This window comes from Letharia columbiana (genome assembly GCF_014066305.1).
Source record: "Letharia columbiana isolate WasteWater2 chromosome Unknown Sc0000036_s0, whole genome shotgun sequence".
In the NCBI taxonomy this organism is placed as follows: Eukaryota; Fungi; Ascomycota; class Lecanoromycetes; order Lecanorales; family Parmeliaceae; genus Letharia; species Letharia columbiana.
The window spans coordinates 244,657-268,316 of NW_023501080.1; the positions used below are offsets into that span (position 1 = coordinate 244,657).

Consider the following 23,660-nt stretch of genomic DNA (forward strand, 5'->3'; position numbering starts at 1 on the left):
TAACATCTGTTGCATGCTGAAAGTGAAATGGAAGCAACGAGTGACCTTCAAGGCTTTCCTGCTCTTCTAATGGTATTGAAACAAATGTCCAATAGTGATGGATTAGTCCCATAATATGCTGCGCCCTGCAATGACTTTGGGTATATTCCGTGAAGAAGAGCAAGTCTAAAACTCCAAAGGACTCCATATCAATTTCAAATGTAGTGGGAGGAGGCCGCCGTTAGGCTAATAGCAGCCTCCGTCAAGGCTCGACTTCTCGCCGCTCGTATCTTTGCTCATGCTCGTAGTTGTGCTCGTGCTTGTGCTCGTGCTTGTCCTTTCTGTCCGTCTTCCGTTCTTCTTCTCCACGGATTTTGTCCTTGCGAACACTGCCTTCTGAAACTTGTTTTTGAATCTTCCGCCCTTCTCGGGGACGGGATCTTCCCTCTCGATCGTCACGGGCTCTTCCTTTTTGATCTTGCAGAACAGAGCGGCGCAATTGAACTGGTCTCCGTTATGATCGTACAAGCGTAGGTGACGGTATCCTTGCTCGAGACTGCTCAATTTGGCTGTAAATGTAGCCAGTGGATCCGCATTGGGGTTTGTATTGAAGCTTCTCCCGTCTGGGGAGTTCCACACAGTCCATCTCACAAATACCAGGCTAGGGTACTTGGTTTCCAGCGACAGCTTGAAGCTGTCGTTGAAGACAGGATTGAAGCCGTTGGCTTGCACCACATGTGTGCGTCTACGATGTGGTGATCCTATGCCAGACATACCGTTGCGCGCGGAAGCATCAGACCCGCCTTCACCCGAAGCGACGCCCTTGCCTTTGTCTTCGGCGCTGAACATCTCGATCTCAACGTAGGGATCAAGTGCGCCATCTAGGGCTACTCCTCGAGGCCGAGGTAGCTGTTGGGCGGAAATTATGTCGACAGAGAAGCGAATCAATTTCTTTTGAATCTTGCCCAGGCCGTGGATGGAGGGTTCCGAGATCTCTTCTTGTATCGACAGTGATTCCCTCAGTTCTCTTGGCTTTAGGACATAACCAAGCTTATCAGACCCACTGGCAAACATCGCTTCGTTCATCTGCATGGGAAGATCGTAGGTCTGCCAATTCAGAGCCATCATCTGAACTCCACGCCTCCAAAATACTAACGGATCCGGGTTCGTTGAATGTATTCGGTAACCTGACGGGTATACGCGCATGAGGTAGCGCATGTTGTGTTTTTCAAGCTGTGCTTTCGTGTCAGGGTCTTTGCAGAGACGTTCATACTGACGTTCTGCAAGCGAAAATACATGATTGTACCCCTTGCTCTCGGGCAGAGTAAAGCTTTGAAACTTGAAGCCTCGGGTGTAGACACCAAGGTTGCCCAAAGATTTAATGATTTTGCTTTTGTGCCGCCGGCTAGAGCCTCCTCTCTTGAGACGAGAAGTATCATTACGTCCATTGTCACTCTCCTCGCTGGTGCTACTGATACTCGTCGTTGTCATCGAGCCTCGAGGGCCCCACATGGAGCCATCTCCCGGAGGACTCACGGATGGAGTACTGGACAAGTTGGGCGTACTTGGTATGATAGAGTTATCGAGGATCTGAGGACGAGACCAGGGAGAGCTAAAACTTCGATCGCGGCGGCCCGGGATGTCGCGACGGCCAGCAGGTAGATCTAGGTTGAGATTGGGATCCTCCCCAGCCTTGACTTTGACCAATATCCTATTCCGGAGGTCTTCAGGAGAAGGTAATTCGTACGAGGGCGAGATCAGTGGCTCCCGAACAAGTTGCTCCCCTAGCTCCCTAGTCATGATGTCGACCATAGCCTGTTGTTGCTCAGGATTGCAGTGTACCTCGAGGGACAATATGAGAGGATATGGCGATGACTCGAAGGCATACTTCCCGATGACTGAGATGCAATCAGCAAAGAGAACGCTACTCGTCATGGTATGTCCATGCACGACAATAGGGCGGCCGTCTTGTCCATCCCAGCAATCTATCTCCACACAGCGACAGGCGCGCTGCAGTGCTCTGATGTAGGCTTCGGTACTCGAGCTACCCGCGACTTGCCGGCCCAAGAGGTAGGTATTATGCGAGCTAGATATGAAGTATTCATTCAACGGTTTGTCAAACTTGACTTCTGGAACCTTGAAGTCTTGTATGTTGTTGTCATGAGAACAGAGAAACTCGGAGAATGCTGCAAAGTTCATCTGCACCGAAGGATCGTCTGTTGTATCTTGACTTACCGGAACCTTGTTCGCCTGTCGCACATGTTTGATGAACACTTTGGCCCAGTGAGGGCGGTTTGCCTGGATGTTGATACCTTGGGTTTCCTGTAGAAATGCGAGGAAAGTGTCAAGAGGTATGCCTTCGTTGTTTGGATCAATCGACTTATAGATGTCCTTGATATCAGTGCGGGTCTTCAATCGACGGATGAAGTCCCTGAACTCATCAAAATTGAGGAACCCCGTCTTGTTGGTGTCGGCCTTTTCAAATTGCGCCCGAAGCATGTTCTTGGAACAGTGAATATGGAAGCTGTGGCAGAGGTTTTCGACTCCAGTGAAGTCTAGATTTTCCTCTTCATCGCGGTGAGGTGCTCCGTTGAAAAGCTTCGCCATCTCGCATCTCCAATGACCCCTCAATGTCTTCTCATTCAGACGAGATCCGGCGACACCGTCCATGAGTTCGTGGCGATACCTTTGGAGATCATCGAGGGTGGATGTCCACAACTCAAAGATGACTTGAGTGGGAGCAATGAGATGCATCGTCTTCACAGGCCGCCCCTTTGCTCGGTTCTGGTCGGCATAGATAATGGTGAACCAGCGAGACTCACATTCTAGCCCGACACCGCACTCCTCCCGGTAGTTCTTTGCGGCACTTTGCATGCGTATCTGTTGTATATCATCGATATAGAATTGCTTTGACGCATTAGATGGGTCCCAGAAGACCTTGGCCGAGTCCGTGTCAAGGACGAAGTTAAGGTCCTTTCGCTTCTTTCTCGTGACCTTGGTAAGATGGGTGCCTTGCTGAAGTTTCGAAGGGACAATTGGAGCAATACCGCCTTTGGTCAGCGCAGGTTTCAGGGTGGTAGTTCGGTTCTCGACACTCAGACTGCCCATGCTCAATCCCAGTCCGTGGACAGGCTCTGGGTCTTCTGGGACATCCTCGATGTCTGCTTCAAAGTCATTGTCAATCATATCGGCATCTGGTTCAACGCCATTCTTGCTGTCGCTTCTGCGGCGTAACATGACAGGGCCAGAGCTGCGATCACGATTCGACAGATGCTTGGATGACGGGCGACGACGCAGTCTATTTGCAGCGCCGCGTGATATCCTCCGTATCAGTCCAGGCGACTTGCTTGCAGCGATAGCTTCACTCATGGCGCTGTGGAATTTTGGCATGGTGGAGTCGGGCAACTGCAGAGGTGTAGGAGAGAAATCGGAAGGGATGTTGCGTCCCCGTGGGCCTTCGGGCGACGACTGTAATGAGAGTGTCGCAGGACTTGCTGTTGATGAGGGTCCATTAGGTGTAGCTGCCGTGGCAGGAGTCACGGTCAACGGGACAGAAGTATTGATGTATTGCTTGGATGTGGATTGGGCAGACGGTATCGGAGACGGCCAGCATCTTTTACCGTTTGTCATGCTCGGTGACGAAGTTGTGGCCGTAGGAGCCATGTTGTATGACCTTGAGCGAGTATTCACTGGTTCGCTTCGGGTCGGGGCTCCCAGGGTTTTCGTAACGTTTCGAATCGTTTCGGAGGGTGGTGTTGGAGAAGGCTTAAATGCGCGGTAGAGGACGGGGGAGTTTGGTTATTGGCGTCTCCATCTTGCTTATCCCAGGGGAACGGCAAGGTTTGTCCAGAGGAGGTGATGGATTGAGGCAGGCAAATCGCTTACGCTCATGCAAGGCTGAGGTGTGCCTTCATGACTGCAGGCAGGCTCTGTTAGGGGAGGGGGGTGAGCTGGGGAAGTGCGCCGGAAAGTGTGCAGGTCCAATGAGGAGTCGCGTGCTCGAAAAAGCGCAGTTGACGGTGATCGCGACTAACTGGCCGTACAGAGGAGAGGGTGAAGCGATCTTACGAATCAAGAGCGAGGTGCGTTGCTGAGTCGCGCAAGACGGTGTAAGATGGACGGTGGTAGGAGGATAAAAGGGGAAAATTGCAGGAGGTAGAGATTTTTAATTTACGTGTGGTGAAATAAACTTCTCTCCTTAAAGACGGGCCCTGCGGACCAACGGTGACCTTTTTGAATCTACTAGAGTACCAAATAGGTGTGTACCACTTTCCAGGGATCAACCTAAACGCCTCGTTCGCTTCCTTGATGGGACAGGAGTACAGCACTTGTGCGAGGCGTGGTACTTCTAGTGTCTCAATGGTCTTGGAGAAAGCTTTCTTTTTGGCCGGGTGTTTGCTGCGACTTGCGTGTTTGTGGCCAAGTAGACGACAGTGCGGCACGCAAAAGTGTTTGCAGCAGGGCTGAAGGATGGTCTCTTTTTGATCGTTGCTTACACGGGAGTCTGGAGTGGAGTTACACCGCCCAGTCTCAGCCTCGTCTCCGGCGCTCCGTTAATCTCGCTTTCGACGCACATCCAAAGTCGGATAATTAAATCCTGCTCAAAAGTCGCCTTCACTTGCACCAAACTTGTTTTTCTCATTTTTCTAGTGAGGAAAAAAGGGAAAAAAAAAAAGAGGGAGAAGAAAAAGGGAAAAAAAAAAAAAGGCTTCAGACTTCAGCCCCCTTTCCCCCTCCTTCCTTCTTCCCATCAAAGCGATTGAGTTTGTGCTTGTTCCTGATTGCTCAAAGGAAAAAAGCTTAGACACCGAACAATGCCGATGCCGCCCTCCCGTGTGTTGCATCATACAGGAAATCCTTCTACTTTACAGCGCGACAAATAATGTCTGACAGCTGCAAGTGATTGCATATCAAAGCATGCATGATTGCCTACGATCGTCAAAGAAATAAGGGGATGATGTACGTCGTCTGCAGGAAAGCGCATGCTAGTGTTCATGCACGACATTCAAATCAAAAGCCACTCCCACCACATTGGTACCCTATTAGCGATCCCGGAACTAATTGTGTGGCACGATTAGGGAGAAGACACTAGGAGGCACTCTCATCCTTGCAAGTCGCTGCAACACAACCACGCGGTCGACTCCTCGTCACGACTTCCCTCTCTCAGCAGGCCCTTGCGCGATGCGTCGAGGACACGCATCAAGCTGCCTGCTTCGGACATTCACATATGATGCTACTTTGCTCGAATACGACGGCCGTCCTCGGTCTTCCGCCACGACTAAATAATCACTGCTGGGGCGATCACAATTGACACAGTCAGCTGATGAAGCTAACAGCGCACACGGGTTATTTCCCATGGCCAAGGCTGTAGCATTCATGCACACCGCCCTTTATAGAACGGCATGTCTCGCATCTTTTCTGGTCCACTCCTACGTGTTCGCTTTATTTCGCTTCATTGTTCCAGCGTCGCTCTTCCGGCCTGCTGGTGCTAGTCTCGCAATGGACAAGTAGGGAGCAGGGACACCATGACTGCTACTGGTGCTATACCGGCCGACTCTGTCCGAAGGCCTCGACATCACGAGTCCTTCCCTTTGAGGAACAAAAGCTGCGTGGTATTGGAGTACCTATCTGTGTACCAATACTCAAGCAATCCGCCGGACACGCTGACATCATTTGCAAGGTTCCGGATCCGGTGCTCCAATAACGAGTGCTTTATTGCACGGGTGTCAAACCCGAAAGGTGCACATATTCCTTCTAGAAGAAATCGCTATTACTCTAATAAGACAGAAGCATCGAGCTCACGCACCAGAATGTCAAGTGACATGCAGATTGAAAAATGGGAAAAGCCCGACATGCAAGCTACACGTTCTGTCACTCTCCTTTGGGCCTTGGCTCACTACACCACCTGGGCCTCCTAGCGGAAAATTCAACTAACGTTCGGTCTGCGATAATCCCGATTTGCGCCAGTGCTGAATGTCGCTGTAGTGCACCCGCCTCTAAACCCCTTCAACTGGCTGGCCCTCAATGGTCGATGCTATTCCTTTCCTGTTTGTGTACTTCTCCGCTGTCAACTCTCGTCCTAGCCCGCTGGTCATCGTGTGACCTGACGAGGGTAGCGATGCAACGTGGTTGGGATGGCCTGGCCCAGGTCCTTCTCCGTTCGCCATCTTATTTTCCTTCTCCTCTTCTTCCTTTGCCGAATTGGGGACCGATCTTCGATGAGACGGGCCCATTGGTCCACCGACCTCCATTGCGGAATCTAGGCCTCCAATGCTGAACGTAATGTTGTCGCTCCCCTCACCAGTTAGGTACAAATACCAATACATTCCGCCGACGAATAAGCCGCCTCCAACAACGTTGCCAAGTGTTGTCGGGATCATCGACTTCCAGATATAGAGGCCAACGCCAATGTCGGGGTGACCATAGAAGATTGCCACCGGAATAAAATACATGTTTGCAATAACGTGATCCAGTCCCAGGGCCACAAAGGTAAATGTGGGAAACCAAATTGCTAGTATCTTTGATGCGATCTCACGGGAAGAGATGGAGACATATACGGCAAAGCAAACGAGCCAATTTGCTCCAATGGCTCGGCAGAATATCTGAACCCAGGTAGGGGTGAGGCACTTTGCAGTCGCGAAATTGATGACCTCGGTGCGGTAAGCAGGAATTTCAAAGACGCCGCCATCTGCACGTCGCGGTCAGCAAGCGTTCTAACATCCAATGAGTGATGAAAGACTTACAGCCAGTGACAATGGCCATGAAGAATAGCGTCCCCGCGAGATTGGCCAAAAAAGAGGTAACCCAAACGATGGCCAGACTGATGAGCGAGGCTCGGCGATGAAGAAAGGCTGTGAACATGAACTGCGAAAGATCAGAGACTGTCTGATGCAGGCGATCAAATGGAGCAGCGTACCATGACATTGGAGGTGAAGAGATCCGCACCGCTGAGGACTATCATGATGAGCCCCACCGGGAAGAACATGGCTGAGATAGTCCGGATAAGACCTGGTGCATTTTGTTGGTACCAAGGTGCTGCTTCTGTTGACAACGTTACTGCGCAGCTGTTGCAACACTGTCAGCAGGGTAGTCATTTGTACACTGATGGGAGCATTGGGCTCCGAAAGTGATTTTGCGAGCCCGGTGCAAGCGAATTTGGGATGGTGGTTTACTGACCCAAAGCCCAGCAATGGACCAGCCATGAAGGAATTCCAGAACAATTTGTCCCATCTCATATGCGTCTTCTTGCATCCTATCCTCGAGACCAACTCGATGGTTTGTTGGGGGGTGAAGGCGTCCATGGCTGCTGCAACGTGGAAATTAGAGCGAGTGATGGGCTGGCACTCTTTGATAGAATTGGAAGTGCAGAAGAAAGTCAAAGACTAGCGGGTCAGGAGGGAAAGAGAGGGTGGAGGTATATGCAAGTCAGCATCAGTACGAGGATAAAACGGTCCCAGCGGAGGTCTTCTCCCACACGTGTTTGCCATGGAATTAGGGAGGAATGGCATTGCTGAGAGATGGCAGAATAAGAGGAGGGGAGGATCTTCGGTCTTATCGGTCTTATCGTGAGCTTTTCCCCAAGCAGTTAGGCATTCCATGTACGTTACTCTATCTGCGAGATAAGAGATAAGCGTTGGTACTTTAGCGCCCGAAGACCCTGATGAGTTGGGGTGACGCTTGGAAATTCCAACACTCACTCTGACACTCTGACAGTAGTCTGAAAGGCGACGCCCAAGGAATTCTATTCAATTTCTTAACGCTACTTTTACTTTATCTGTGGGGTCTCGCGAGTCGCGACTATTATGGTCATCGTATGAGGAGAGGAGATGAAGGCCACGTGGCATCTCAGACGATCAGCGATCAACCATCAACCATCAACCATTCATTCAACCAAACATTTATCAAACCGTCAAACCATCAACCCATCAACCCATGAGGAGGAGGAGGAGGAGAATATCCCCGAGTCAGTGCGATGCGTGGAAAGTCAGAAGGTCAAAAAGGCCAAAAGTCAAAAGTCAAAAGTCAATCTCGCCAAGCTTGTTCCTCTTCCATTCCGCCCTTCTTCTATAAAGATTAGGTAGCATTCTTATATCCAGTGAGGGTGAAGCTTCTGCATGAGATCCGCATCGCTAAAGTTGATGCTTGATGCTTGATGCTTGGATGCTTGATGCTTGATGCTTGATGCAATACAACCCGACTCCCGCATGCATGTAATGTCTGCACGTATGCATGCAACTGTCAACCCTCGGTGAATGCATGCGAGCGTCATTGGTCCCAATTGAGATTTACTCTGCAGACGAACAATGTGAAAACAATACTCCGTACGGAGCCGCTGCATGCATTTGCCCCTTCTTATTTCCTTGACAGACGCTGTTACACCACCTTTTCTCTCTTCTCTTCCATTCCCACTGACCGTATTCCCATCTGCTGCCATGCTTTCTACGGTTTAACATCCGTATCGCCGAGCCTGATGCTTGATGCAATGCAGCATACCGGAGAAATACAGTCTATAGCTCATGCAGTAGCCATTGCATGGCTCCCCTGAACCTGGTCGGCCCATGCTCGAAAGCCTCACTGGGAAAGTAAGACGGTCATGAAGGCGCTTCTTCTTTTCAACTTTTGACAAAAAGCTGCTGGGGCAGCTTTTCTACCATCCGTCCCGAGTGTCTGGAATCACATTCACCGCCTCCTACCTTCTGCGGTGTGAGGTCCCTCTCACCGAGCTTGCTTGCTTGCTTGCTTGATTGGAAGAGCCAGCAAATCCCAGTTCACCAACTCTCCGGCATCAATCGATTACACCAACGTTACATCCTCCCCTACATATGGCGAAGGCAACCCGCAGGATCCAACCGCCGCTTGAATTTGCCCGTCGCAGCATCATCCACTCCAAAAGGCGTAATGACCAGGCACCCTGCTTTCCAGAGCAAAGACCGGCTGTCTTCCATCCCCCGTCCGACACACCCCTCTCCCACCCATGTCGACGACGAATCATCCCACGTGGGCAAGCAACGTGAAACGAACGACGTTCCCGTCTCGAGAACCGGAGGGTCTGCGCTACCTATCATTCACTGAGGATATCCCATCCGACATTCCCAATCACTCACTCACTCGCTCGGTTGCCATTCACCGCCTCGGGCCAACCCGGAGGTCCTGCGCTAACCAACCGAACAGGATCCATATCCCCATCCAACATCCCACTCTCGCGCGCTTCTCTCGACCGCGGGACTCCCTCCTCCAAACGTCCCTCGCCGTGGACCCGAGCAAGTAAATATGACTCCTCCCCTCCGGCATCAGCCCGTGACCGTCACCGATGGTCCATACCTTCGCTACTCTACGCACATCCTACACGCAACTCGGACAGACGGTTCCAACGCCTCGATTGATTGATTGATTGATTGATTGATTGATTGATTGATTGATTGATTGATTGATTGATTGATCAATCGATTGATTAATTAATTAACTGATTACTCAATTAAAGCAGAGCACGCAAGGCATACCCGACGATGATCGCCCGAATACGGTCTGGGACACCCACTCAACCCACATACCCACCAACCCACCAACCCACATACCCACATACCCACATACCCACTCACCCACTCACCCACCATACCCACCTACCCACCTACCCACCAACCCACATACCCACATACCCACCCACCCACCCACCCACATACCCACATACCCACCAACCCACCACCCACCCACCCACCCACCCACCCACTCACCCACTCACCAACCCACATACCCACCAACCCATCATACCTCCACCAACCATCTCCCCCTCCCCCTCCCTCCCCCCCCCCCCCCCCTCCCCCTCCCTCCTCCTCCTCCTTCTTCAAAACCAAAACCCCAACACGACCGAACCCAAACCACACAAGCCCACCGACGAACGGAACCGGCACGATCTCTTTTCCGGGGTGGTGGTACGAGTGATGAGGTTGGTTTACCGGTGCTGCGGTTTGGTACGGTAAAGTAAAAGAAAGGAATGGGGGTGGGGGGGGGGGTTTTTGAGGCTGGGAATCAGCGGTGGAGGTATGACGAGGGTTTCGCGCTCATGGGCTGTACAGACTACGAGTGAGCTGAATCTTCGGGAAGGGTAATTTTTCTGAGGGAAGGAACGGGAAAGAATGTAGGGAGAGCAGGAGGCATAAGGGTTGGCGTCCCGAAGTATGAGACGTAAAGACTTGGTTCGCTTTGTCAAGTGTACAACAGATTGGCAAAGCTTGCACGACTAGGAGGTATCGATCATATTTGTATGTTCAAGAAGCTATCTAGCATTCTGTAATCCATATGTGTGAAGGTGCGTGAAGTCAGGTACATCTCTGCAATGATTGCAGCAATCGCTGACTCCAGCCGTATTCAGGTTCCTATCTCGTCCTTCCCCCGCCATCCTTTTTCTCGTATCCTTTTTCGCATTTTTGCAACAACAGACATAAAGAAGCCAAAGCCTGGTATATTGCCAGCAAAGAATCGAATCCGGATGCAGGCTAGCGCTATCCAGGTGTGAGAAAGAATTCTCGGAGAACAAGCTACCAGAACTGTGGGTCCTGAGCAGGTCTCCGGGACAACGAAGTGAAATTACAATCTTGTAGTGTAGAGACAGTCGATAAAGTCGTAAAGCAGCGAACCAACCTGGTTTGGAATTGGTGCTGGTAAATAAGTCGTAAAGGGCGTGCAATAGTAACAGTATGGCCGTCTGATTGTGCGAGACGCATCGAAGTGTGCCTTCCATTGCTCGGCTGCCCAGGGATCTACCCGTTGTGAAGGCATAGCCGACGCATCCCCCATTGGCCCCGAAGTCCGAGTATTTGCTTCAGAAGATGGCACTCTTGCGTTTTTCAGCGTTGGTCAACACCAATAGCGGAGCCCTACGTCTGTCGCTCACGTTCTCCTTTTCATCCATCTTGACCTCCACCAACTTCCCCCCAATTGTCATACCGTCCTCACTGCTGAGACTGGCGGTCGTGAAAGGTGTGCCAGTTGAGTTTCTATCGCGCGAGCGTGCCTTGAGTTCCTTCCGCTCGGATCCAATAGGACTGGGTCTGCCTGACAAGCTACCACTTCCGCTAGCAACGCTATCGCTATCATTGTCGGAGGACGAGATAGAGAACGTAATGTCACACTCGCTCGAAGGTGTTCCAACACTGTCGATCGAGTTGCTGCCACGGGAAAGAGCGCGACGGTCCAAGCCAGCACGTACAAGATTGTGCACAGCACGGCGGCGTTGACGAGTGACAAAGTTCTTACTACCCTCATGCTTGGAAGTTGGCTTGTCAACAAGCTCCTCAAGAGATGGGGGACCTCGAGGTTGACGCATGGGGTGATCACCAGCACGATTTTGACCAGGTCCAAAGGTGCCAGTCATAGGGGTCTGAGGGAATCCCGCCGACTTCGGTACGGCACTCTTCGGTCCCTCCTGTGGGTTCATCGCGTTGCCAGTGACTGCCGACAAACCCTTAGCATGACCTCGGCGGAAGGCGTTCGCGGATGGCGGTGGGAGAGGATTCACATCCATTGGTGGAGAGAAGGTTGATTTTGGCGGAGACATCTTGGGCGGCGAGGCGGTCAGGGTACGAGCCGGAAGAATGTTCTCAGGCGGAGGGGTCACTCGGGCACGGAAGGTAGGCGTTGTAGGAGGTGGGGAGTGGCTCAGCTCAGTGTTGGGAGCTTGAGATTGAGGTGGGGTCTGATTTTGAGCACTGTTGTCCATGACGTATCCCTGCTGACCAGTCATGGGGTTGTAGACTGTGTACAATCCCGGCGTGCCTGGCACAGGCGAGACAACGGGCTGAAGTCCGTTTTGAAGCTGTTGGTTGTAGAAGCCATTGTTGGGAGCCATTGATGACTGATAATACTGCTGTTGCTGGCCCATTCCGCTGTTGAGGCTCATACCCTGCATCTGTTGCTGTGCAGCAGTGAGATCAAGGAGCTGCTGCTGTAAACGCTGCGACTGTTGAGCCAGGTATTGATTTGTGGCCATCAACTCAGCGTAGTACTCCGGGTCTAGGTTCTGATCATCGGATGCACCTCCGAATTGGAGGTTGGGTGGAGCGAGTATCTGCGGAAGGGCATACATCTGGCCATTCCCATTCATTGCATAGCGCTGGCTATTGGGAAAGCTACCGCCGACGGCAGTATGAGGTATGCCGCGCCCGTACTGGTTGTTCTCCGGGCTACCTTGTCGGCCGTATGGCTGCTGGACCTGAGTAGGAGGAGCCGAGGTTGGGAAAGTGGGTGACTTTGGAGCGGTCCTCAGTCCCGCCAACAAGTGAGAGCGGCTTGTCCTCGGCCCAGGGTTAACGTTCTGCTGCTGTTCTGAGATGGTGGAGATGCTGGCTGGTGGGGCCATGCTGAGACGCTTGGTGTGTGTTCCTCTCCTAGAGGAAAAGCCAGAGCTGGGAACGCCGAGGCCAGTATTGAAGGAGTTGTGGGGTTGGTAAGTCATTTGAGCAAGGCCGCCAGCGTCGAGACTCATGTTGACTGTGGCTTGAGTGGGCTCGGTTGTGTCTTGAGGCTTGTTGTTTGAAAAAGGTACTCGGTGTTGAAGGAGTTCGGTTCGGAGCGATTCAACACAGACGTGAGTTTTGGATGTCGGTTGTGTAAGCGGAGGAGGGTTCCGACTCGGAGGCAATGTGACGTTGGAGTTGTAGTGATGATGCAATAGGTAAGAGGCTGGGCGAACCTCGAGAAGAGTATGTCGAGGAGGTCAATTAAAGCAAAGACAGAAGCCAGTATGAGGCAAAGATATTGAGGTGTCTGCTCGAAGACTCCAAGAGTTAGCGAGTTGAGAAAGATGGTGTGGTGAGGATGAAAATTCACCTTGAAGCTTGCCGGTCTTGCCGAAAGTGAATTCGATGGGAAGAGATTTGAATCTGATGCAGGCAGGAATGATGGGAAGCCTGTAGTGAATGACTGATGTTGAACAATATTTATGGAAGGCGCGGTAGGCGTTGGTCGGTGAAGGTAGCTTGTCCTGTGTTATGCCCAGCAAACTACAAGAAGTAGCCACCTAGAAGGGTATGGATGGAAGTATTTCGGAGGAGGGCGGAGCCGATTGAAGTATGGGGCGGATGGTGTACTCTCGGTTTTGGATGATTATGCTTGTGTGTGTGACCTTTTTGGCGGGTATGAGGGCGGGCCTCGAGTAAAAAGCGACGTCAATGGCGACAATGAACGACAGCAGAGCGGCAGAAGGATATTAATTAAAGGATGATGATATCAATGACAGTCGTGGGATTAGATGGGAGGGAAGATAAAAAAAGGAATAAGACGGCAGAGCGAGTTGGTGAAGAGAAGAAAAGATTAGGGATAAGTATAAAAAAAAAGCTGTGCAGACCAAAGGTGAAGATGTATCAAAGATATAGAGAGAGAGAGAGAGAGAGAGAGAGGAATAACTAGTGAAGGATGATGTTGCAGTAGAAAGTAAAGTAAAGTAACAGTAAGTAAGTAAGTATCGGAGTAGAAGAGGAGAAACAGACGGGCGAGAAACCAAGGTACAAGGGGGAAAAAGAGGCTAGGCGCCAGCTGGAAAGGAATTGTTCGGCAGCTTCGGCAGATGATTGGCTTGTCTCTACTGCCGCTTGACTCTTCTGATCATTAGACCAAGCGCTATGACACGCTAGGACCACGCTACTGGGGGCAAATTTGAAGGGGGGGACCTTCGAGACGACTCTGCTTTTTTGTTTGTTGGAGAATGTCAGCCTACCAATTTCAATTTTCAATCATTCGACTTGGAATTTATCCTTAGTCCTCAGTCCTTAGTCCTTAGGGAACGGCATTGCGTGCGTGCATCTTTTCAACTCCAAGGCCACTTCTCAATTCTCATTCGATGCCACTCCTTCACACACTTCCCCACGAGTTCTTCACCGCTCTTCGTTCCAAGATCGAATCAGGGCCAGTCAAAGTTCCTAATCGTTGTACTACCTACCCCTCACTAACATTATCATCCGAATCTTCGCCATCTGTTTCGCTTATTCCCTTATACCCATCAAATCGCCTGCCACCTGGTCCAAAAAGAAAGAAACTCCCGGGCGCTTACGGATATGCAGGTCCTTACCAAAGTGCGCTGTGATAGCTCCATCCGTCTTCGTGGCTGAAAGCGGGGCCCGTCAATCGTCCAGACTAAAGGAAGCCCCCACCTGGAGAGTCTTGGGCATCCTCGGTGCCAGTTATACGCTCTGCTCTGGCCGACCTTTTCCATTCTTCTGCTCTTCATCTTCTCTTCAAAACGAACCAGTGTTTGGAGAATAGCGAGATGCAGGGTTTGGGGTCAAAGACTGTCAAAGAGTCCGACATTAGAGTGGGCGCAGCACCCTGATATGTGTTGTAACTAGCCACGTCGTCAATCTGTCCCGCCGTCGCAGGAGAAGCGAATACCCATTTACGGCGCCTCGCATAACCCAATTGGGCAAGCGATCCCTGTTCAACAGCAGCAACCTGTCAAAAATAGGTCTGAAACATCGACACTTGGCATGCTTAGTGTCTAATGCTGATCTGTGGGGACCAGGCGGACTGTCTGCGGCAAGATGTTTTACACTTGGACAATCTCGTGTTTCATCCCTGCATAAGCATAACATTTCGTATTCTTGCACATCTTACGAGGGCACCTCGGAGCTCTACTCTTTATATCTCGTTCCCGTCATCCGAAGCTGCTGAAGTGCCTGTCAGCTTCATCTGCCCTCTGTTCCCTTCGACGCGTCCGATCTCAACATGACTCCGAGCATTGAGCGTCGGCGTGAGCTGACTATCGTCATACCCACATGATCCACGGCATTGGGAAAGTATGGAAACAAGGGTGGAAGAGAATGCGTAATACCCGCATCTCATACGAAGAATCCACTGGATTTCTCTTTTGCCTTTCTCCTATCAGACAAGAATGCCCTGACTGGCAATCCTCGCTGTTGTAGCCCCCTTCAAGTCAAACTCTCATCCCGATTCTCGACATTTTGTGCATTGTTCCCACCTCCGCTTTTGCCTCTTCTGTAAGAGTGGAATTCTTGAGAGCCTTCATCCTCATCTCCTCGCACGTCACCGCTGCCTAGGGCTCCACAAGTAACGCCAGGCCTGCTTGGCCTCGATCGGTCACCAGCGCTGCATCGACCAATGGACGCGATTCGATCATGCCTTCCATACTCTTCGGCAAGGTCTCGCCCAGTGCAGAGACGATGAGGTCTTCGGTCCGCCCGCGGTAGAGCTTTACATCGCCTTTATTCAGGTGCTTTGAAAAGAGATCCTGGACTCTCCATTTCTCTAAGTCGGGGTGGACTTTGAAGATCTCCTCAAACGCATCGCCATTCTCCCGCCGCACTATTACGATCTCATACAAATCCTGACACACGGGCCGCATCTCGTACGGAAACAGGGAGGTGAAAGATATGTATTCCCCATCTTCTGGATCTGTGAGCTCGTTGGGATATATCCCGCTCTCCGTTGTTCCGTACAGCGTCGTCATTCTCCTCTTCGCCGCCAAAGTACCACCGATGTCGGGGGGGGGGCTCGTCGAGGTAGGCTAGACATTGCAATCGACTCGGATTTTCTAGCCAGCTCGGGTTCTGCGCCATCTCTTGGAGATACTTGGGAGGCACGATGGTAACTTGCATATCTCCGTGCGTGTGTGTCAGGTCTAGAATCGTAGCCGTCATCACCATCCATGACCGTGGCAGGGCGACCGTTAGGTCATACACGATTATATATTCAAGAAGCTGATACAATCCCGCGGTGATCGAGATAGGCGCTGCGATCAAAGTTCGTAGGCCAAGGAAGAGGGCGTACGCTATAGCATTTCCTCCACTGTTTGAGCTGATCCTGCAGAAAAAGGAATAACGGCTCACGAAGGCTCCGTGGTTAAAAGGATGGGTCTGGGAGGGCGAGTGGTGCCCGAGTAGTGTACGATGTTGAAGGGCTCGTTGCGGACTTCGGCGAGAGTATTTGAGAAGGGTATCGATGAGACAGATTCCCCGTTGGAGGTTGATAGGAAGGAGGAGACCAAGGGCACGGCTAATACGGTCATAGGCTGGGCTGAGAGGATTGGATGAACGACTGTGAACATGGGCTCGGCGAATAAGAGGGATTGATAGCCGGTGTGTTGCATGAGAGAGAGGCAGGATTCGGCCAGGGTTGCGGGATGGAGTGTTCGAAGCTCTGGCACGATTTCTCGTCAGTCTATTCTCTTTCACCACGCACTCTTTCCCTCCAACATCAAGCTTCCTTTTTTTTCTCGCTGGCGGACAACACGAACCGTATACCTCCTCCCTCCTTCACCGCCCCCAACATCAGCACCGCATACCGCACATCCTGCCGTCCCACATACGCCAGAATCCTCTTCCCAGACCTCTCACACCGTCTCAACAGAGAGACGATCCACCACGCACATCTGTCCATCACCCTTGCAAAGTCGCCCTTACGTGAAATCACTGTATTCTTCGGAGAGGTCGTCGTCGTTGACGGGTAGCGATACGAAAGGCCGATCAGGCCTTCGAGCTGCGATCTCGTCGATGAGGGTTGGGAGCAGGTGGGTGCAATGGGCGTGGTGGAAACGCCCTGTCTTCTAGTGCCATTCTTTTTGGCAGAGATGAGGGAAGCAAGTAAGGTAGATGGGTAGGTAGGTGGGTGCGTAGGTGTACGCAAGCGATACAGTCCTTTCCGGTGAAAAAACAACAAAGACGAAAGATGAAAAGAGTGAGTGACTCAACCAATCGTTTCATGAAAGAAAATATTGATCACAACAATACATAACACTGAAATATGACTCCATCATCACCCCCTCCCTCTCTCTCCCTCCCTCTCTCTCCCTCTCCACGATTATCGATCCTCGATAACATCACCTTCCCACTCGACAATCCCCAGATCTCACTCACCCACTCACCCACAGCCCTCGCGCCATATCCCCCAGCCTGCACGACGTAGCTCCTCCACTATCCTCTCCGCATCGCCGAACCGACCCGAACCGAAAGTCTCCGAACATCAATCCTTGCCTCGTGGCATAGGTACGTGTCTTATATGCAGGGGTTGTGGGACTTTTGTGTCGTCATCAGCTTCCGAACGCATCCCATCGATCCAGCCGCCTCCTCTCATTTCAGACACACACCCGAGTCTACCCGCTTCGCAGAGTGTGGGGATGAAGAGGGGTTGTTTTCATTCCGATTTTCGGCGTGTCGGCCGGGGGCGCGGTTGTTGTTGGATAGACTCAGGATTAGGGAGTGGGAATCAGAGGGAGGTTGGAATCTGCAAGGTGCCGCTGAGGCCGGAAGGAGGGAGGGGGAGGGAGAGGGGGGGAGGAGAGGAGAGGGAGAGGAGAGGAGAGGGAGGGGAGGAGAAATAAGAGGTCTGAGCTGGGGAGTATTGATTGATTGATTAATTGTGGGTAGATCCGGTCAGATGTAGTGGTGATGTGATTTTTTTATATCAGGGCAATGATTTCATTGTATAGCTCGGCTCTATCTATCTATCTATCTATCGGTATAGGGTGACCGTTTTTGGTGGTTGCTATTGGGTATACAGGCACCGCGTTTTTTTTTTTGAAAACAAAATGGAACACCGTACCTGTGGCAATCAGGCTTTCCAGCTTTGGACGGGAATACATTCGTACTCCAAGAAAGATATAAAGTTCTACCGACTGATTTCAGAGTATCTCATGAGTCATACCGACGTCCTTCTGCACACTAGTAGCATCCAGCGACGCATCGTCACCCTCCGGATCGAACCCTAATCCATCCTGCGTGTGGGTCGAAGAGGATGGAATCGTCGTCTTCGGCCCATCCGCAAACACGAGATTGTTCCCGGTTCGTCTCGGCGTCCCTATGTCCGCGTATCCGCCTCGGACTTTGTCCGCGTAGCTTGTCCGTCTTGGGTTTGTCCTTGTGTAACGGCTGTTTGAGGAAGCGAGACGGGGGAAAAGGGGGCGGAGGGTTGGGATGCAGGCGGATATGACGCCGCAGGATGATCAAATTTACCCTGGAGTACTGCGGTATGTTTCCGAGTGGAACAGCTGCCAGGTGTTCCCCAGATCCGAGATGGGTGATTTCCATCGAGAGAGTAAAGCATCCGAGGGTGAATGAGAGGGCCGCGAGACCATTGTAATCGTCGAATTCAAATTTCGGCTTCTGTATCCCCCTAGCGATGAAGCGACAAATGACTGCTATAACTGGGAGAACGGGATGATTGCTTTCAAGGTGACATCCTGCCGACTCGCTCCGAGGTCGACATTGGTAGTCTGTGTGGTCATGGTGGCGAAAAAGAGGATGTTTTGACCAAGGAGAAAAAGCACTCGGACAGAAAATAGTCAGGAGACTTGGTGTATAGAAACGAAACTTTATGCTGCCTATACTGGCTATCCCATCACACCATGCTGACAATGGAGGCTCAAATAAAGTGGAATCAAGGATTCGAGTGGAAGTGAGAGGTGAGCATCCTATTGTTCCTTCTTGTCTTCGTGGTAATGCCTAGTCTGAGTTCGTCGTCGGTGCCAGTGCCTCCTTCAGGATTACTCTTTCTCCCGGCTGCAGAACCAACGCCTCCTTGATCCTGCAGGATCAAAAGGCAATACTCCACACTCGAGGGTATTCTGGATTGTCATTGGGCGAGTCTTTTGACAGCCACCTTTTCCGGAGTGGTGAAGATGGGGGCACTGGGGGAGGATGCGATGACTTTGGTTCCAACCCAATGATTATTGACCGCTTGTCGCCGCATACATGTTAGCAGACGCACGTATTGATCATATTGATATGCGAGATGATGGGATCTCAGACTTCCTTCCAAGCACCAAGACTTTAATTGGCTGGAACCCCTGGACCGTGCCATAACCGAACATTACCGCTTTCCTCTTGCAGCATCATCATCATGTCCATTTTTCAACGATAATAATAGAACTCGCCACTCCGAACGGGTGGAACTGGTAGCATGCGCCATGGTGGGAGGGCCGAACCTGAAGTCTTGGGATCACTTCCTGCCTGCTCGCAACGACTACCATCTGGATCCCTGCATGTCTCATCCTCCTCCATTCGCGCTTGAACGCAATCGCTCAAGCGCTAGCTGCAGCTTCGATCAATCGAACAATTGTTGGCACCTGTGTTAGCCAAGCACTGTGACTCGAATCCGTCTTCTCGACCTTCCACGGTTTTCCAGATTCTTTGGTCACACGATCAAGCATTTTCTGTTGAAGCCAGAAGTACACCCCTTGATCCTTCTCGCACATGATATACGTGCAGGGTACCAAGCCGCTCTCCCAAGCCACTGAATCGACTGTAGATGCAAAGCTCGCAGTGGACTGAGGTTGGAATTGCGAAGTCCAGGGTTCAGCGACATCCGGGGAGACATCGTTGTAGAAGACGTCTTTGGGATCTTTGACGAGTAGAAAGCTCGAGTCTTGTGGCTGTTGTAAGAGTTAGCAAACGCGTCAAAGTCCTTTGACAATTATACGCGATATGCTGTGACTTACATCAGTGTAGACGTAGGGTGGTGCTTCATCAAACATTCCTATAAGGCTGCCGCCCTTGGGCACCAGGAAAGCAGCGACGAAAAGGCAATGGATGATGCCGCCTTTCTCGCCCTTCTCCTGACGGGCAGCGGCTTCCAGCCCATGCACTGCGTTTGTTCCTGCCACGCCTCCATATGAGTGCATAACGAGGATGACGACCTTGCCTTCTGCCACGATCAAGGACTCCAATGTCTTACGGATAATAGCGGTGTCCTCTAAATGCGTGGTCACGGCATTGCCTGAACTCTTCAATTGCACTGCCTCGGTTGGGTAGGAGAGCTTCTTGAGCTCAGCGCGAGTAGAGTCCCAGCATGAAGCATTATGCCATGCTCCGTGGACAAGGAGAACTGTGGGCTTTTCGGTTGAGCGGGACATGGCTTTAGTTTCTCGGATGTAGACTTAGAGGTGGTGATTGCCTTCGAAACCGTTTGGGGAAGACTAGCCGGGAGGAGAAGGGCGTAAAGGCTGGGGTTGATGTTTCAGGTGGAGGAATGAGAGTGTTAATGTGTAGGATTCGGGCATCGACTACCGGAGGATGCCTGCACGTAATGGGTACCCCACCTTAGGAAGCCGCACCTAGATAATTTGTTTATGCACCATGAGAGGCGCGGGCGCGGGTCATCCAACACTCAACAGGCGATCGGCATGCATCACTTACTCTTCTTGCTGCACGTCGACAAGTCCTTGCTCACTGAAGGTCTCCGAGAGGCGAGCTACCCATCTATGATAGAATCGTTAACAGAAATCTTGATTGGGCATTGCCAAACACTAGCCTATAGGTATTTGGAGACTTACTGGCCCGCTTTACTCGCGAAGAGCGCTTGATTGAGCTTATCCATGCTGTCATTCTGAAAGTGCGGCAGCAATTATGGTGGTAAAGAAGTTGAGTTCAGACCATTGAAGATGTCCTCCAGGCTCTGATTTGACTGGTTAGTCGAAAACAGGTTAAGAAGCGGTTTCTGGAATCGGTCTGAAGCCATCTGACCGACGAGAGAGACTCACTTAGCATCTTCAGGACTGATATTGGATTTTTGTCCCTTACGACATAGATAAACAGCCGAACATTGATTGACGATATGTCATACTTCTCCACTAGATCTGCCGGCACGGGCGAGTAGACATCGAGCCTGCGAAGTGAGATGCTCTTGGATAGCCATTCTTGAGGCGGGCATTGGTCTAGAAGTATATCGACGGCATCAATTGCTGCTTCAGAGTGCTGGTAACTGATCGGATAGGTCATGTTCTGCAATCCCATGTCGATGCTTTGGATCAGCGGCAGAAGCTCAGATGTTTAGAGAGCGAAAAGGCATACTTACGATGTGTCAGTTCCCACGTCTGCAACCCTTATACCTTTTCCATGCTCATGGATTGGAATGGAAGGGTGAATGTTGTAGCCCAATGTATCCCCCCACAAGTAGTCTAATGCTGGAGATTCACCCTCGCAACAAGACCTTAGCACAATGCACTTTTCAAGTCGAGTAATGTTACCTGGTAGATGAGGCGTAGGTCCTAGTCAGACCATACCCATCTTCGGACAGAGTGATTGCTGGCTTCAATTCCATCAGGATTCGTGAGAGAGACGGGAAACTTGTAAATGCAAGTGGCTTGCAGTAGCGGGGAAAGCAAATTGCAAGACATCTCGGCTAGGCATCCACACCTCCTGAAATAAAGTAATGATAATACTAGACATAAGACTATGCACAGCGATCGGAGAAGAGGAAAATGATGACGTTGACTCTTTTCTCTCGGAGGATTTCGTTGCAAGGCCTGAGCATTGATCATGATCCTTTGGTGATCCTTCCTCGCCAGAAATGGAGGCACCCGACTTATTCTCCTAGGTAGTCTAAGCAGCCTATTGCCACTCAGGGCTCCGACCCCTCGGACACATTTCAGCTCGCCATCTAATGAGGGTCTGCCTTAGAAAAAAGACGTCGCGAAGGATTGGTTCAGAGCAGACCCGATTCCATGCATACAGTAAATTTTTCGTCCTTGTCTGTGTAGAGCATCTCTCCTTTTTGCTGTGGGAGCCAAATTCTCCGTGGACCTCTTATTATCTTTGGGCAAGTAGGCTTGCAGACAGATTTTCTTTCGTCTTCACGCTACTGTTGAGAACTTCGAGGGAACACCTCATCATCTTCAAAGATCGGCAATATGGCAGTCCCTTCGCCAGACCAGCTCGACGTACACAGTCTCATATCCCAACTGCAAGCCGCTTAAGACAGCTCCACCATTTCTCATAGCGACAGCACAAGACTTCTCCGCGCAGCACAGAACCTAGTCATAACACCCGAGAAGCCAGCGAACAGGCTTGTGGCAATCGCCGAGGGCCTGCAGCACATGCAGCGCTCAGGGTAGCATTGAAGATCCAGCTGTTCGAGGCCTTCGATACAGAGAGGGCAACAGCAGAGCAACTGGCGCATCGATGTCGCATCGATGCTCCACTGACGGCGCGGATCATGAGAGTACTTCTCTGCATTGGCAATTTTGACGAAGATGGGGAGGAAATTTATGCCCAGAATTTCGTGTCGAAACTTTTGATGAACCCAGCGGCTAGGGCAATGATCAGGTAAATGGCCGAAACGACAAATACGATGCCCAAATTAACAGATTACCTCGCCTCACTCAATTATCGAAACCCGAATGACCGGCGTGACTCTTTCTTTGGCTTCGCACATCGCACAGAACTGAATATGTAAGAGTGGCTGCTGCAAGCTCATCCCGAGCAGATGAAGATGTTCAATGATTTCCAATCAGCGAAAGCACAGTTGAACGCGGGGGGTGTACAACGCATTCTCAAGTCTCTCCCTTGCATCCGACGGTAGCCTCAAAAATAAATTCTGGCCTGTCCGAACAGAGCAATGACAAGGTGCTTTTCGTCGACGTGGGTGGCGGCCGTGGGGAATCATTAAGGACGTTCCGCAACGACCATCCCGAGCTCAATGGCAGGGTTGTCATAGAAGACCTCCCCAAGGTAGTTGAGGGCCAGGAGGGAGTGGAAGTTATCGCGCACGATTTCTTCGCTCCGCAGCCTGTCAAGGGTATGCAAACATCTTTCAAGAAGCCTGGGCAAGCTTTGCCTTTGATTGTCAAACGTTTCTTTCTACACTTGGCTCCTGGATAATCCTCCCTTCCTAAGCTTTCGCTGTTCCAGACGTCCAAATGTCTCACCACGACTATACTCACCACAACCCCAGGAGCAAACATCTACTTCTTCTTCCGCTTCGTCTTCCACACCTGGCCCGACAGCGCGTGCCGAGAGTTCCTCCCCACACCATGACGCCTACCTCCCCCCAAGGCTCCCCACTGCCGTCAAAACTCATCATCGGCGACCTACACCTCCCAAGCACCAACACGGCCCCTTTCGAAGCCCCTCACGGACCTGCAAATGATAGCCCTCGGCGGCATGGAGCGCACAGAGAAACGATGGCGGAAAATGCTAGAGGGAGCAGGGCCGAGCATAGAGAGTTTTGTGAAGCCGGAACCCGGGGGGGGGGGAAGATATCGGAGTGTGTGACTGAGTGTGTGGTGGCGGAGGATGACGAAGGCAAGGGCAAGGGGGAAAGGGGGGAGCGTGCTTCGACCTGAGCCACGACGAGAGTCTGGGATATCACATCGTGGCGTGGACGTCAGAGGGGTTTGTCACCTCACTCCCAACGTCCGTCTTCTTCCTCTGCCGGTGTATGTAGCAAAGCCCACGGCCATTCCTTGCCTTCTCTGCAGCATCATCCAGCGCTCGATCCTCCACACCAAAAGCTTTTCTCCGATCGGAACCAGATCCCCCCCTCGATACTCCGTCTCCCCACCCGCATCCTCCCTCACCTTCGCAAACCCCCAACAATAGTCCCAACGAAGCCCGCCAGACACCCTCCCTCTTCCCCACCCCAAAAAAAAAGAGCAAACCCATCCATCCCATCTCCCATCGCCCCCCCTCCCTCCCACCCCATGACCCAGCCCCAGGCTTCCTCCTCCTCCTCTCGCGCTCGCAAAAAGACCCTCTCACGCGCTCTCCCTTCTGCCGGAAACGAGTGCAAGTTTTTCGGTTCGCCAGCAAAAGCAGGGAGAACCCCTTCCCTCCCCTCCCCCGCCGCGCGATAGCTGCACGTTACTACCTCGGACCATGAAAGCGCAGTGCCGGATGGGAAGGGAAGGGAGTGCGTTGGCTGCATGGAGGGGGAGGAAAGAATGCGGAGGAAGGAAGGAA

The 23,660-nt window shown here is 51.6% G+C and overlaps 6 protein-coding genes across 6 annotated transcripts; all 6 read right to left on the reverse strand.

Moving 5' to 3' along the window:
* Window positions 1-225: 225 nt before the first annotated feature.
* On the reverse strand, window positions 226-3,642 carry HO173_009015 (uncharacterized protein; the record flags this gene model as incomplete). The annotated part of the gene is made up of 1 exon (XM_037310911.1): window positions 226-3,642. One exon carries the CDS (start codon window positions 3,640-3,642, stop codon window positions 226-228), a length of 3,417 nt encoding a protein of 1,138 aa, XP_037162227.1.
* Window positions 3,643-5,975: 2,333 nt separating this feature from the next.
* HO173_009016 (uncharacterized protein) lies at window positions 5,976-7,280 on the reverse strand (the record flags this gene model as incomplete). Its single annotated transcript, XM_037310912.1, has 4 exons — window positions 5,976-6,667; window positions 6,723-6,843; window positions 6,896-7,043; window positions 7,156-7,280. 4 exons carry the CDS (start codon window positions 7,278-7,280, stop codon window positions 5,976-5,978), a joined length of 1,086 nt encoding a protein of 361 aa, XP_037162228.1.
* Window positions 7,281-10,798: 3,518 nt separating this feature from the next.
* Window positions 10,799-12,460, reverse strand: HO173_009017 (uncharacterized protein; the record flags this gene model as incomplete). The annotated part of the gene is made up of 1 exon (XM_037310913.1): window positions 10,799-12,460. The coding sequence occupies one exon, from the start codon at window positions 12,458-12,460 to the stop codon at window positions 10,799-10,801; it is 1,662 nt and encodes a 553-aa protein (XP_037162229.1).
* A 2,562-nt stretch (window positions 12,461-15,022) lies between these two features.
* On the reverse strand, window positions 15,023-15,436 carry HO173_009018 (uncharacterized protein; the record flags this gene model as incomplete). Its single annotated transcript, XM_037310914.1, has 1 exon — window positions 15,023-15,436. One exon carries the CDS (start codon window positions 15,434-15,436, stop codon window positions 15,023-15,025), a length of 414 nt encoding a protein of 137 aa, XP_037162230.1.
* Window positions 15,437-17,669: 2,233 nt separating this feature from the next.
* On the reverse strand, window positions 17,670-18,011 carry HO173_009019 (uncharacterized protein; the record flags this gene model as incomplete). Its single annotated transcript, XM_037310915.1, has 1 exon — window positions 17,670-18,011. The coding sequence occupies one exon, from the start codon at window positions 18,009-18,011 to the stop codon at window positions 17,670-17,672; it is 342 nt and encodes a 113-aa protein (XP_037162231.1).
* Window positions 18,012-19,003: 992 nt separating this feature from the next.
* Window positions 19,004-19,834, reverse strand: HO173_009020 (uncharacterized protein; the record flags this gene model as incomplete). The annotated part of the gene is made up of 2 exons (XM_037310916.1): window positions 19,004-19,354; window positions 19,421-19,834. 2 exons carry the CDS (start codon window positions 19,832-19,834, stop codon window positions 19,004-19,006), a joined length of 765 nt encoding a protein of 254 aa, XP_037162232.1.
* Between the last annotated feature and the right edge of the window lie 3,826 nt (window positions 19,835-23,660).